This window comes from Phacochoerus africanus, chromosome 7 (genome assembly GCF_016906955.1).
Source record: "Phacochoerus africanus isolate WHEZ1 chromosome 7, ROS_Pafr_v1, whole genome shotgun sequence".
Classification (NCBI taxonomy): domain Eukaryota; kingdom Metazoa; phylum Chordata; class Mammalia; order Artiodactyla; family Suidae; genus Phacochoerus; species Phacochoerus africanus.
The window spans coordinates 71,458,845-71,473,701 of NC_062550.1; the positions used below are offsets into that span (position 1 = coordinate 71,458,845).

The window sequence follows — 14,857 nt, forward strand, 5'->3', positions numbered from 1 at the left end:
CTGGGAAGAAAAAACATCTACGATTAACTCACCGAAACTGCACTGAAAAAAGCATCAAGGCTCTCATGTGCTACCTTCTTTGATCACTTCCCTACATGAAGCAAAGCCAGTCAACTCTAGACCACAAAACAATGTGGAATCAGGAACTACTGTAAAACTGCAACTGCATTTGCACACCTTCCTCTAGGAAGGTGGTAATGAGACAGCTTTAGGCTTTTGAGCTGGTATTAAGCCCTGGCATCAAGACAAACACCTGGAGGACTAATAACCTGGAATCAAGCCCAGGGATGTCCATCATCCTCAGTGGAGAAGAGAAATGTTCACAGAGGGAGGAAAGGTCATGAACAAAGGGAGATCTGCTGGGCTGCTAGGATATCTAAATAGAAGAATGGTTTTTTCCCACACTGTCAACCACCATGACCAATTTCTTAGCACGAATACTTAGAGTAGAACTACTTCTGAATCATCTAACCTTGAAAATAATAAATAAAAAGTAATTCAAAAGCCGTAAATATACATCTTTGAGTACATCTAGATACACCCAGCCAACTCTTTCCCATCAATGTCCTATCAGAACATTTTGTTAAAATAAGTAAACAGACAAGGCATTTCAAGACAATGAGATCATTATAATCTTTCAATAATAATTTATACAATCAAGTCAAAATTTAAATAAGCTAAAAGACACCATCAGTTTATTTGGTAGCATGAAAGTGGATGCATAAATGCTAAATTCTAGAGCTTTATGTCTAATTTTTATATTTTCTTAATGTAAAAAACTTTATTCATTTTTACTGTCTTCCAAGAATATGAATATTCTGAGCAGAAGTCTACAGGAATAAATAGAATTTCCAAGCAATACTCAGAAAAAAGAGCATTTAACAAACAAACTGCCACCGAAGAATTATTACATTCTAGTCAATATCGCTCTTTAAAAACCCTGGAGATTCCAAACACTGAAGGGAGAGGAAGAAGCTTTAGAGGATGTGTGTACTGTATGTGTGTGCACACACACACTACTGCTCCTATTTTAAAAGGTATGGTTGGCTTGTACCTCAGCGACACATTTAGGACACCTCCAGTCTCCTTTGGGCACGTCCGGTAGTGGGGGGATTAAACAAAATGTATGGTAGCTGTCATCACATCCATCACACAACAGCAATTTATCTTCATTATTTCCCCGACCACAAAACATACAAACATAGAGATCAACCTGTTAAAAAACAAAAATAAAAGTCTATTTTCTGTAATACTAAATTTTATCAGGAACTCCTTAATTGAAAAACAAAATAATGTACACTAAAAAGCAAACTTAAATATTGAACATTTTTTTTTAATTTATTTTTCTTTATTTATTTTGATTTTTAGGGCCGCACCCATAGCACATGGAAGTTCCCAGGCTAGGAGTTGAATTGGAGCTACAGCTGCCAGCCTACACAGGATCGAAGCCCCATCTTCAACCTACACCACAGCTCACAGCAACTCCAGATCCTTAACCCACTGAGAGAGGCCAGGGATCAACCCCACAACCTCATGGTTCCTAGTTGGGTTCGTTAACCACAGAGCCAAGAAGGGAACTCCTTGAATATTTGTTTTAAATAATTAAACAGCTTTTCATAAAATTCCCTAAATTTCCTCAGAGCTTCTACATGCAAGTTAATAAAAGCACATAAAGGTATGAGAATAATAAAAGCATATCCAGTATAAATCTAGATACCTGAAAGTCAATTTATATAAATAAAATATACCACGTCACCCTTCCTATATACAGTCTTTACTGGTAGAAAACTAAATTCTGAGCATTGTCTAATACAGCTAAGGATTCAGAGATTCTCTTCATTCTCTCACTTAACTCACTCACAAGGTATATGACTTGGGAAACAGTCTACGTATGTGGGACAAAGCAAGGTTAACATACAAACCAAAGCTGCAACTTCATTATTATTATTATTATCATTATTATTTGTCTTCTGTCTTTTCAGCACCACACCCAGGGCATATAGAGGTTGACAAGCTAGGGGTTAAATCGCAGTGGTAGCTGCCAGCCTATACCACAGCCACAGCAACACCAGATCAGAGCCGCATCTGCAACCTACACTACAGCTCATGGCCACGCCGGATCCTTAACCCACTGAGCGAGGCCAGGGATTGAATCTGCATCCTCATGGATATTAGTCGGGTTCATTAACCACTGAGCCATGAGAGGAATGTCCAAAGCTGCAACTGTAGATTCACGTCAAGTCTTCTAACTAAATGAACTAACTATACAGCATACCAAGATACAGCAAGATAAACAGTGTAAAAGTAAAATAAAAATAAATCCTCTCCTCCTGACACAACTTAGAACACTTACAAAGTTAACAGAGAGAGTTCCTTTCCGTTGTCTCATTTGCATGTTAAATGCGTCTGACCTGTTGGTAACTTTTCGTCTTCGGGAGACCTCATCTTAAAATAAAAACAGTTATATAGTAATATTAAGAACTAATGCTGAGCACTTACCATGTACCAGACACTATTTAAAGTTATTTAAATTAGCTAAAATCTCACAACACTATGAGGTAAATAAACTATTATCCCCCATTAAAGATAAAGAATCTGAAGCACAGAGAAGTTAGATAACTTGCCCCAAATTACAGTCAGCAACAGATTTAGGGTTGCAGTCCAGGCAACCAAGCTCCAAGGAGCTTACCTACTAACTGTACACTGCCTATATATAATACTTATCAGGAACCAATTTGAGACTAGTTTTAAGATCACCGCTTGTCAATACAATTAAACATGAAAAAGATAAAATGCTTAATTTTTAAAAGAGTAACAGGAAACATTATAAAGTACCTAGTAAGTCCTATTACACTGAATATTTTGAGTGTGATGGAAGAATATTATCTGATAATCCAGCATTCAGTCCATAATCTGAACCATGATATGAAATGCACAGTAATCAATACAATTTGTGATCATAGCATTTCATTAAATTCTTATGCAGTAAAAACACAAGGAACACAGTATTTTTTAAACTAGGTTTTAAAACTGACACGTACACAGAACAGTGAAATGATCTTTGCATTAGCAATTTTAACAGAAAGTTTCTAATGTGCTGAGAGGATTGAGTATTCTTCAAAGACTAAATGAAGTGTCATAACCTAGCAAGGCAATTACAGAAAAATGTCAAAATTAGTTAGACCATAAGTCATTAGTTCTTCTCCCCAGTATAATGAGACTAAAGGTCAGAGACAGAATCCTCTACATCTTTTTGTAAGATTTTTATTCTTTTCTATTATAGTTTTTTTACAGTGTTGTGTCAATTTCTGCTATACACCAAAGTGACCCAGCCATATACATATACATATAGTTCTTTTTCTCAGATTATCCTTCACCATGTTCCATCACAAGAGACTAGATATAGTTCCCTGTGCTATAACAGCAGATCTCATTGCTTATTCTACCTATCTTTAAATTTAAAAGTAATAAGCTTTAGAGCACCACATGAGGACCATTAATTTTGCCATTTCTCATAAACTAGCCTGTACAAACTACAATTTCTATGTCACATATCAGACATAGAGACGGAAATTTTCTCTTCCAAAATATTATAAAAATTCAATATAATATGGTTCCTCAAATCTTAGGATTATCTACCATTAAAAATACATTTGCCTAGGAACCACGGTGCAAGTTTACAATTCTAAAGAAAACCACAAAGTAGACTAAAATTCAAGTATCATTTGAATCTGCTTAGAACCACACTGTTGTACCTTATTTCTTTTCAAGCCAAAATAACATATTTTACCTTCTTTATCTTTTACTCCCATTGCCAGGCTTACAACCTTGGGCCCAGCCCCAAAAATTCGAAGTTTCTTCAGTTCCGTGTTTCTATTCACTTCTCCAGATTCTGACTAAAAAATAAACAAATAAAACTGACATTAGTCTAATTACTTTGATTCATAAATTTATTTTCTTACCCAGGAAGTTTCAAGACCCAATTTGAAAAAAGGAAAAAATTAGTTGAATTCTTGTCTCTAAATCCACTTGCTGCCTCACAAGGAACAGCTGAATGGCAACCAAAGCACTACGCAACACCCAGATTCCTTTCCTCAAAAGAAAACCTACCTTTCATAAAAGCATAGTAGTCAATTAGGTTCTAGCCAGACACAGATACTACTGGTAACTATTGGTACAATACTGGTAATAATGCAATAGAAATCCTCACTTCTAATTTGCTAATGGACAGTCATCTTTGAGTAGAGGGCAACTATGCCCATCCCAGAAGATGAACAATGACTGTCCTAAGCCAATCAGACCAATGACATTTCTCTGGGTTAATGAGGACCTAACCAGAGGTGGGAATGTTATCTAGTCAATGAGACATAGGAAGGTCTACTGGAAATCCCTGCAGAAGACTTTCATCTTCTAATAGAAGAGTAATAAGCCAGAGTTCCTGTTGTGGCTCAGCAGGTTAGGGACCTGACACTCTCTCCCTGAGGATGCATGTTTGATCCCTGGCTCACTCAGTGAGTTAAGGATCTGGTGTTGTCAAATGCTGCAGTGTAGGTTGTGGATACGGCTCAAATCCGGTGTTGCTGTGGCTGATGTGTAGGCCTGCAGCTGCAATTCCAATTCAACCCCTAGCCTGGGAACTTTTGGTACAATACTGGTAATAATGCAATAGGTGCATTATTACCACAGGTGCAGCACTAAAAAAGAAAATAAAACATGGTTTGTTTTATTCTTATTGACTAAGTGTGTGTGTGTATATATATATTTATATATACTTTTTTTTTTTTTGGTCTTTTTGCTTTTTCTAGGGCCACTCCAGCAGCATATGGAGGTTCCCAGGCTAGGGGTCGAATCGGAGCTGTAGCTGCCGGCAGGTGCAGATGCAGCACTAAAAAAAAAAAAAAAGAAGAGTAAGCCCTTTTGTCCCAATCTCCTTCCCAATGCCAGGAGTCAGTCTGGTGAATGCACAGTGCTGGACTCTGCAGCAGCCATACTGCAATCAAGAGGAGATTTATCACCCATTCACTGAAGAAAGCAAGGCAGAAAGATGGAAAGAGCCTGGACCCTTGATGACAATGTGAAGTTGCTGAACCACCCCTTCCAGAACCACTTATCTCTGAAACTCCAAAGTAGAAAATGTATCCTTATATGAAAACTGTGTTATCAACGTTTAAGCTACTGTCATTTGCCACTCTAAAACTTGAAGAAGGAGTTCCCGTCATGGCGCAGTGGTTAACGAATCCGACTAGGAACCATGAGGTTGCGGGTTCGGTCCCTGCCCTTGCTCAGTGGGTTAACGATCCGGCGTTGCCGTGAGCTGTGGTGTAGGTTGCAGACGCGGCTCGGATCCCGAGTTGCTGTGGCTCTGGCGTAGGCCGGTGGCTACAGCTCCGATTCGACCCCTAGCCTGGGAACCTCCATGTGCCGTGGGAGCGGCCCAAGAAATAGCAACAACAAAAAAGACAAAAGACAAAAAAAAATAAATAAAAAAAAATAAAACTTGAAGAAGACAGCTTCCTGATAGACACAGGTGCTACACTGTGAATTTAGATAATCTCTGAATGCAGACTGATAACCAAGATTTACTTAAAATATACTCAGTCAGTAATTCCCGCAGTGGTTAACAAATCTGACTAGGAACCAGGAGGTTGCTGGTTCGATCCCTGGCCTTGCTCAGTGGGTTAAGGATCCAGCGTTGCTGTGAGCTGTGGTGTAGGTCACAGACGCGGCTCAGATCCCGAGTTGCTGTGGCTGTGGTATAGGCCGGCAGCTACAGCTGATTTGAGCCCTAGCCTGGGAACCTCCATATGCCGCTGGAGTCGCCCTAGAAAAGGCAAAAAGACCAAAAAAAAAAGTATATATAAATACACACACACACACACACACACACACACACACACACACACACACTTAGTCAATAAGAATAAGAATAAAACAAACCAGAATAAAATATAGACTACTAGATAAGTCTCTAGCTATGTAACAGCCGACACACATGTGCAGCCTGGACTACTAAAAAAATCATGTAAGAACCAAACAAACCAAAAAGGCACTTCAAAATTTATCTTTAAGCTTTGGGGAGTTCTCATGGTGGCTCAGTGGTAACAAACCCAACTAATATCCACACGGATGAGGGTTCAATCCCTGGCCTTGCTCAGTGGATCAAGGATCAAGCATTGCCATAAGCTGTAGCGTAGGTCATAAGGCACGGCTCAGATCTGTGGCTGTGACTGTGGTGTAGGCCAGTAGCTACAGCTCTAATTAGACCCTTAGCCTGGGAACCTCCATATGCCATGGGTGTGGCCTTAAAAAGACACCCCACAAAACTCTGGTAGACTGATTTGGTTCTACTAAATAATCTCTACAGTTCAAAAATAAACATAACACTACATATTCTTTACCACTATTAAAGCAGCATATGTTGGAGTTCCCGTCGTGGCTCAGTGGTTAGCGAATCCCACTAGGAACCATGAGGTTGCGGGTTCCATCCCTGGCCTCACTCATTGGGTTGAGGATCCAGCATTGCCGTGAGCTGTGGTATAGGTTGTAGACATGGCTCAGATATGGCATTGCTGTGGCTGTGGCTGGCGGCTACAGCTGCAATTGGACCCCTAGCCTGGGAACCTCCATATGCTGTGGGTGTGGCCCTAGAAAAGACAAAAAGACCAAAAAAAAAAAAAAGCAGCATATGTAATAATAAAAGCTAATTATAGTGAGTATACAGTACGTGCCATATCAAAGTACTTTAATCAATTAATCTTTCCAGCAACCTTTTCAGATAGACAACAAAGTCCAAAAAGTAGAAATAATATAATGACATTTTCTGATCTTATTGGAATAAAACTAAAAATAACAAAATCAAAAATCAAAAGACCCTTCCACCTGAAATTTTTAATCTCTCTCTATATATCATATATATACTTATATCAGAATCTCGGGTACAAAGGAAGAATTAAATCCAGGAAACTTGTAGTCTTAAACATAGCAATCAAAACAAAAGAACAGAAATAAGTGAATCAAGTTCCTAACACAAAATGCTGGGAAAACAACTAGCACATAAACCAAAAGAACTTTGCGATGCTGGATTAGAACTGGAATTATAAGTATGAGCCAAAAATAGAAAATCATAATTTTCTTAAATTGTTTTCCCAGCCCTGACCACAAGAAGGGCCTATAAGCAACAACATTCTGGTAGGAACAAGCACACTGTGCTCAAATCTTGGTTTCTAAATACCATTCTTCCTAAATGAGCCAGGATTCCTTGGAGAAACAGTTGATTCCACATCTAAGGCAGGGCAAGAAGACAATGAGGCTTTTTGTGCTAGAAAGTATATGCTCAAAAACAAGCAAATGTGTCAAAAGAACATATGAGCTGCTTGAAGGGGCTACCATTAGCCCACTTCAGAAATTTTCAATTATCAAAAAGGAATAAAAAGTAGTAAGAGGAGTTCCCGTCGTGGCGCAGTGGTTAACAAATCCGACTAGGAACCATGAGGTGGCGGGTTCGATCCCTGGCCTTGCTCAGTGGGTTAAAGAACCGGCGTTGCCGTGAGCTGTGGTGTAGGTCGCAGACGCGGCTCGGATCCCGAGTTGCTGTGGCTCTGGTGTAGGCTGGCGGCTACAGCTCCGATTCGACCCCTAGCCTAGGAACCTCCATATGCCAGGAGAGCAGCCCAAGAAATGGCAAAAAGACAAAAAAAAAAAGTAGTAAGACATTTAATCAATCATGTTGGAGTTCCCACTGTGGCACAACAGGATTGGCAGCCTCTTGGGAGTGCTGAGACACAGGTTCAAATTCTGGACACAGTGGATTAAGGATCTGGCATTGACGAAGCTGTAGCTTAGGTCTCAACCAAGGCTGGGATCTGATCCCTGGCCAGGGAACTCCATGTGCTGTGGGGCGCCAAAAAAAAAAAAAAAAAAATCATGCTCTACAGTGATACTAAAAAGGTCAGTCACGGTTCAACAGGTATGTACATTCATTAAAATTCATCAAACTGTACACTTAAGACATACACATTTCACTGTATGAAAAATACATAAGGAAAGTATTCTTATTTTTATTTTATTGATTTTTAGGGCCATACCCACAGCATATGTAAGTTCCCAGACTAGGGGTCAAATCAGAGCTGCAGCTGCTGGCCTATGCCATAGCCACTTTAACACAGAATCCAAGCCGAGTCTGCGACCTACACCACAGCTCACAGCAATGCTGGATGTCCAACCCAGGAGCAAGGGCAGGGGTAGAACCTGCATCTTCGAGGACACTAGTCAGATTTGTTTCTGCTGTATCACAACAGGAACTCCTAGAAAGAGTTCTTTAAAGAAAAATGCAACCTAATAAACACAGAAGTGACAGAGCCAAAAAAAATCACCCAGTTTGCAAACACCCATATAGTTAACTAAGGCAAGGATCATCAATGAATGTTAAAACTATTGGGTGAGACATAATGCTTTACAGTTTACTCTGATTACTTTTACTACAAAGAGAAGGGTACTTTATAATGAGGAAATCTGGCTCAAACAATGTCACTAGTAATGGGACATAACTGTATTATAGGCTTTATTCAAATACATAAATGTGTTAAGGGTTTGGTGATTCTTGAGATTAACAGCAATTCCAGCTTTCAAGGAATTCATTCTAGAAAGTCACAAATGAAAAAAAAAAAAAACAAAAAAACAAAAAACAAAGTATGGCAAATGATATGACAGAACCAGGAGAGGGGAATAGGAAACTTTCCTAACTCCTGTCTTGTTTGAGAGACTGTTCGATGGCTACATTTGTCTTTGTCATCAAGCTAGAAAATATATGTATTAAAAAAAAAAAAAGATCTGGAAAAGGTGGTAATGTTTGAGAAGTACTGAGTTTAGCATACCTCTGCTGTGGCCACCAAGGCGAAACACACACATGCACGCACACACAAAATCCCTGGGGAACAAGAAAGAAGCACGGATGTCAAGACATCTTGAGGAGTCCTGAGAGAGAGGTAGTCAAGTGAAATGACAGGCAGAAGAGATAGCTGGGGTGAGTGAAGATAGGAAAGGACTGAAAGTATCATGTAAAGCGAGGAGGAAGAGGTAAAGATTACTGAGGAGTGGTCAGAGGGAGGAGAAGAAAACCGGAAGAGAGGTGTCACAGAAGCCAAAGAAAAATCGAGTTAATCAATCTCAAGGAAAAGAAATAACAAGATCAGAGATGAAGTAGGATAAGAAATGAAAACAGGTCCTCAGCATTTGACAATTACTAACTCAGTGGTAATTTGAACAATGCGGTTTCAGTGAAACTAGCTCAAAGCCAGATTACGGAGTATAAGACTAAAACAGATACTGAGGAAATGAGACAATACACACAATTTATCAAGAAACTTCTTCATAAAAAGAGGCAAGGAGTAAGCAACTATCTAGGAAGAGATTCTTCTGTTCTTAAAGCCAAAAAGGATGGAAGTGGAAAGATTACCCTTAGAGAGAAGTTATACTTTACCTACAGAGACAGACAGAGATTAAGAATGAATACCAAGGAGTTTCCCAGTGGCCTAGCAGTTAAGGATTCAGCATTGTCACTGCTGTGGCACCGGTTTAATCTCTGGCCCAGGAACTTCCACATGCCACAGGCATGGCCAAAAAAAAAAAAAAAAGAAGTATGAATACCAAACAGTTTTGTGTATGGGGCAAGAGGTTGAAGTTCTACCAGAAAGCCTTTACTTTCTTTCCAAAATAGAAGACTAGCAATGAAGCAGACTTGGCAATGTTAATTAAAGACAAACTGTGAAGTGAAGAAATTCTTAATTGCAAGTCCTAAAATGGTTCTAATTACTACCTAATATTAACCAGTCTGACTACAGTGACAATTATTACAACGGGTAAAAGCATTCTATGTTGTCCCTATTCCGTTTTTGTTTTTTTGCTGCACCTGTGGCACATGGAAGTTCCCAAACTAGGGATCAAATTCACACCATAGCTATAGCCAGGGACACAGCAGAGACAATGATGGATCCTTAACCCACTACACCACCAGGGAAGTCCTGTGATCCATACTGTTATATAAAGAAAAGCAATTAGAAATAAGACTTTTTTATGGTTTCAGAAGGAACATCAGAAGAGATTTCATCACAAGCTGGCAACTGATTAGACAGACAGGGTCACCTGGGCAACCTTTTAAAGTTGAGTCATTATGTCAGAGACACTAGTCCTTAAAAGGGTTTCATGTCTTGAAACAGAATCATCACTAAATAACCAAAGACAATCAAAAGTTCTGAGATCAACCAAGACAATGAAAATCACTAATCAACTAAATCAGAGTTAAGTAATTTTAAATGGAGCTATCATTTTCCAATGAATTTCCATTATATTCATATTCCCCATCCAAGACACCTACCTTTCTGCTTTCAAAGTACCTAAGAAGCTAAATTATTACTCAGGAAGTTATTTAGTAAGCATAAACTTTAAACAAGGAAAGCAGACATGGCACAAAAAAGACACATCCCTTGAGCTCTGGAAAGCAAGATGAAGTATCAGTGGCCTGCCTCTCCAGGGACAAGACTCCTCACAGCCCCAGATCCAGTATCTGTTGTTAATGCTGAACCCACTTTCAATGGGAACCATTTCCATTCTTAAATATTTAGGATCCAGGAGTTCCTGTCATGGCTCAGCAGTAACGAACCCAACTAGTATCCATAAGGACACAGATTCAATCCCTGTCCTTACTCAGTGGGTTAAGGATCCAGCCTTGCCGTGAGCTGTGATGTAGGTCTCAGACGCAGCTTGGATCCCACATTGCTATGACTGTGGTACAGGCCGGCAGCTACAGCTGCGATCCAACCCCTAGCCTGGGAACTTCCATATGCCACAGGTGCAGCCCTAAAAATACATTAAAAAAAAAAAAAAAATTTGGGAATTCAGTTAAGTTGCTATTCCAGATCACCTATGTGCTCACTTAAATTAACCATATCTCAGCGTTCTAAGAGCACCTCGCTGCCCTAGCCTACAGACTTATCTTTACTAAAACCCTTTAAAAATACAACTTCGAGGACCAGAAAGGAAAGGGGAGGTGAGAGGGCAGACAAAAGGAAATTTTTTCTTCTGATGCATTCATTAGGCTTTAAAATTATTTTGGGTTACAAGAACACTACAGAAATTACATTGGAATGGTACAGACACTAAGAAACTTATACTCTCATTTTTAAAGGAATGATGAGTGAAAAATAAAACCACTCTTTCCTACTCTTCTCACTTACACTAACCATGAAAATAAAATACAGTAGAATTTATCAGTCTATGAAATTAGCCCTACAGTATTCAAAGTCCCTCTCTGATTTGTCATCCCTGTCAAAACTATTCAAAATTAACAAAGAACTCCCTAAATCAAATCAGACTGAATTTTACAATTTCCTCCCCATTCACCTCAAAGGTAAATGAAAAAGTAAGTCTCAAGTTTTAAAGAACAGCATGTGAATGACCCCCCCCCCCATAATCAGATTGACAGTTCTGCACAGTCAACACACTAGAAATTCCTGTCAAAATGGCTCATGGAAACTAGTACCTGAGATTTGACACGTCTTGTTCTCTTCGGCAGAATGTTCGTTCTTGTGCCCGACTCTGGGGAAGTTTGGACGTCAGTTCCAAGAACCTCAGGCTCCACTTTTTCCTTAAGATCTAAATTAGGCATTTGTACACCCTAAAGAATCAAGAGCACAGGAAGAAGACATATTCAATGATCAGAAATCAGACTTGGGAATCAGGAGAAAAATAATAAATTTCTAAGAAAAATCTAAAACTACATGAAACCAGATGACTATTCCCCCATCAATCTGATCTACAGATTCAAGACAATTCCTATCAAAATCCTAGTAGGTGTTTGCTGTAGATATTGAGAAGTGGATCCTAAAATTTATGTGGTAATGAAAACTGTTTGGAAATTTTGAAAAAAAGAACAAATATATTACACTACCATATAGCAAAACTTACTATAAAGCTGTGGTATTCAAGACTGCATGGTATTGGTATTAGGGTAAACATACAGACCAGAAAATAAAACACACTAGAAATGAACCCATATATTTACAGTCAACTGATTTTCAACAAAGGTGCCAAGGTAAGTCAATGGGAAAGGGGCAGTCTTTTAAACAAATGACACTGGAAAAACTGAATATTCATTCATATACCCCTTCCCAGCTGCCCCAAAACAGACTTAGACCTCTACCTCATACTATACACACAAAAAAAAACTCAAAATGGGTCACAGACCTAAACATAAAAGCTAAAACTATAAAACTTCTAGATGAGAACAAGAAAACCTTGTTGCCTTGAGTTAGGAAAAGATTTCTTAGATATGACAACAGATGCACAAACCACAAAAGGAGGGAAATCAATAAACTACTCTTTAAATAAACACCATTATAAAAATGAAAAGACAAACCACAGACTAGGAGAAAATATTTATAAAATCATACATCTGATAAAGGACTTATATTCAAAATATACAGTGAATTCTTAAAACAAGTATAAGATGACAAACAACCCAATAAAAAAAGATCTGAGCAGACACTTCATCAAGGAAGATATACAAATGACTAATATGCACATGAAAAGATGCACAACACCATTAGTCATTAGAGAAATAAAAATTAAAACCACAATGAGATATCACTACACACCCACTAAAATGGCTGTAAGCAAAAGAACTGACAATACCAAGTGCTGGCAAAGATGTGGAGAAACTGGAAGCCTCTACAGTACTGGTGGGAATGTAAAATGGTTCAGCCACTTTGGAAAACAGTTTGGCAGTTTCTTAAAAAGTTAAACATAAACTTACCGTATAACCCAGCAATTCCACTCCTAGGTATCTACCCAAGAGAAATGAAAACATATGTCTACACAAAGACTAGTACATGGATATTCACAGCATTATTCATAACAGCCATAAACTGGAAACAAACCAACTGTCCATCAACTGATAAATGAATAAACAAATGTGGTATATCCATACAACAGAATATTATTCAGCCATATAAAGGAATGAAGCACTAACATTAAAATCTGGATGAACATTAAAAACATTAGCCTAAATGAAAGAAGTCATACACAAAATCATACTGTATGATTCCCTCTATGTGAAAGTTCTAGAAAAGGCAAAACTATAGAGCCAGAAAGCAGATCAGGAGTTCTCCAGGTTTAAGGGTAGGAGCAAAAACCAAACACACACAAAGGAACTTTTGAGGCTGATAGAAGGGTTCTAAAACTGGACTGTGGCAACTGCTGTGTAAAGGTATAATTTATTAAAGCTGACTGTGTACCTACAATAAGTGAATTCTTTGGTATGTACATTATACCTCAATAAGGCTTAAAAAAAAAAAAATACATGAAACCAGGGAGTTCCCATCGTGGCGCAGCAGAACGAATCTGACTAGGAACCATGAGGTTGTGGGTTCGATCCCTGGCCTCGCTCAGTGGGTTAAGGATCTGGCATTGCCGTGAGCTGTGGTGTAGGTTGCAGACACAGCTCAGATCTCAGGTTGCTGTGGCTGTGATGTAGGCCGGCAGCTGTAGCTTGGATTAGACCCCTAGCCTGGGAACCTCCACGTGCTTCCAGTGCGGCCCTAAAAAGCAAAAAAAAAACAAAAAACAAAAAACATGAAACTCTTTTTCAAAGCGTTTAAGTCATGCCTAAGTTTAAACATTTTAAATAAATAAGAAAACATTCTTCATCCCCCTTAGCCTTCATCTTGTAAACCACCAAAAATAGCTGTTATTTTTAATCAACATTTTACTACCTGAATTTTGGAACCTACAGAAACCTTTTTCAACTTGCTATGCATAGCCAACTGCTAACTTATAATGGGGAAGAGTCTAAAGTTGATACTTGGCAGACTGGACTTATCCACTCCCAAGGAAAATGATGCATCTCACCATAAGGCTGACACCAGACTGGAAAAGTTCATATGGGTAGAGAATTCTTTCATAATGTGACTTCAAAAGAGACCCAGTTCCTTTTCCTGGCAGATATCCCAAGCGGCTACCCACTTTAGACCATTTCTTCTCTTTGGTGACCATTTCAAAACCACCTTTGCTGGCAACAATCTGAAAAAGAAGGTAAAAATTATTTAGGGAAAGAGGTACGTTCATGTATTCTGACTCTATATCTTGTCTACTAAATGGAAAATCACTCTGGGCCTAGATTTCAAATTTCCTTTCAACAAATATTAAAAAAAACTGAAACTCATTAACATTTAAAGTATGAATAGAGACAGTAATTTTTGGAACTTTGAAAGTCCTATTATTTATTATTTAATTAATGTTACTATTTCTACCTTTAATTAACCAAGCATTCAAAAACATTTAATGAATTGCTACATTATGCACCTTGAGAAAACTGAACACATATATGTACTCTACATCCACAGGGAATTCAAAATATAAATAAAAGTTAAAAAAAGACCAAGAACAGACATGAGAATAAATGTTACACAGTAACATGAACATAAATCCTGATACTAGAAAATATACCAATTAACTTATACAACTTAACAAAAATGTCAAGCAATAATGGACTCAAAATATTTTGAAAGAGGCTGTAACTTTTCAAAAAGAAAAATATTTTACGGAGTTTCCATTGTGGCGCAGCAGAAATGAATCCAACTGGTATCCACAAAGATGCGGCTTTGATCTCTGCCCTCCCTCAGTGGGCCATGGATCCTGAGCTGTGGTGTAGGTTGCAGATGTGGCTTGGACCCTGCATTGCTGTGGCTATGGTGTAGGCCAGCAGTTGTAGCTCCAATTCGACCCCTAGCCTGGGAACTTCCATATGTCATGGGTACAGCCCTAAAAAGCAAAAAAAGTAAAAATAAATAAATAAAACATGAAA

General features: G+C 38.6%; 1 protein-coding gene across 1 annotated transcript in view; it reads right to left on the reverse strand.

Moving 5' to 3' along the window:
• KDM5A (lysine demethylase 5A) overlaps positions 1-14,857 on the reverse strand; it is an 86,913-nt gene that overhangs the window by 58,703 nt on the left and 13,353 nt on the right. Inside the window, exons 4-8 of the mRNA XM_047787849.1 lie at positions 13,903-14,073; positions 11,537-11,671; positions 3,791-3,896; positions 2,354-2,445; positions 1,055-1,213 (exon numbers count right to left, since the gene is read on the reverse strand). Of these exons, the coding sequence (XP_047643805.1) occupies positions 1,055-1,213; positions 2,354-2,445; positions 3,791-3,896; positions 11,537-11,671; positions 13,903-14,073 (663 nt within the window). The remainder of the gene's footprint in view (positions 1-1,054; positions 1,214-2,353; positions 2,446-3,790; positions 3,897-11,536; positions 11,672-13,902; positions 14,074-14,857) is intronic.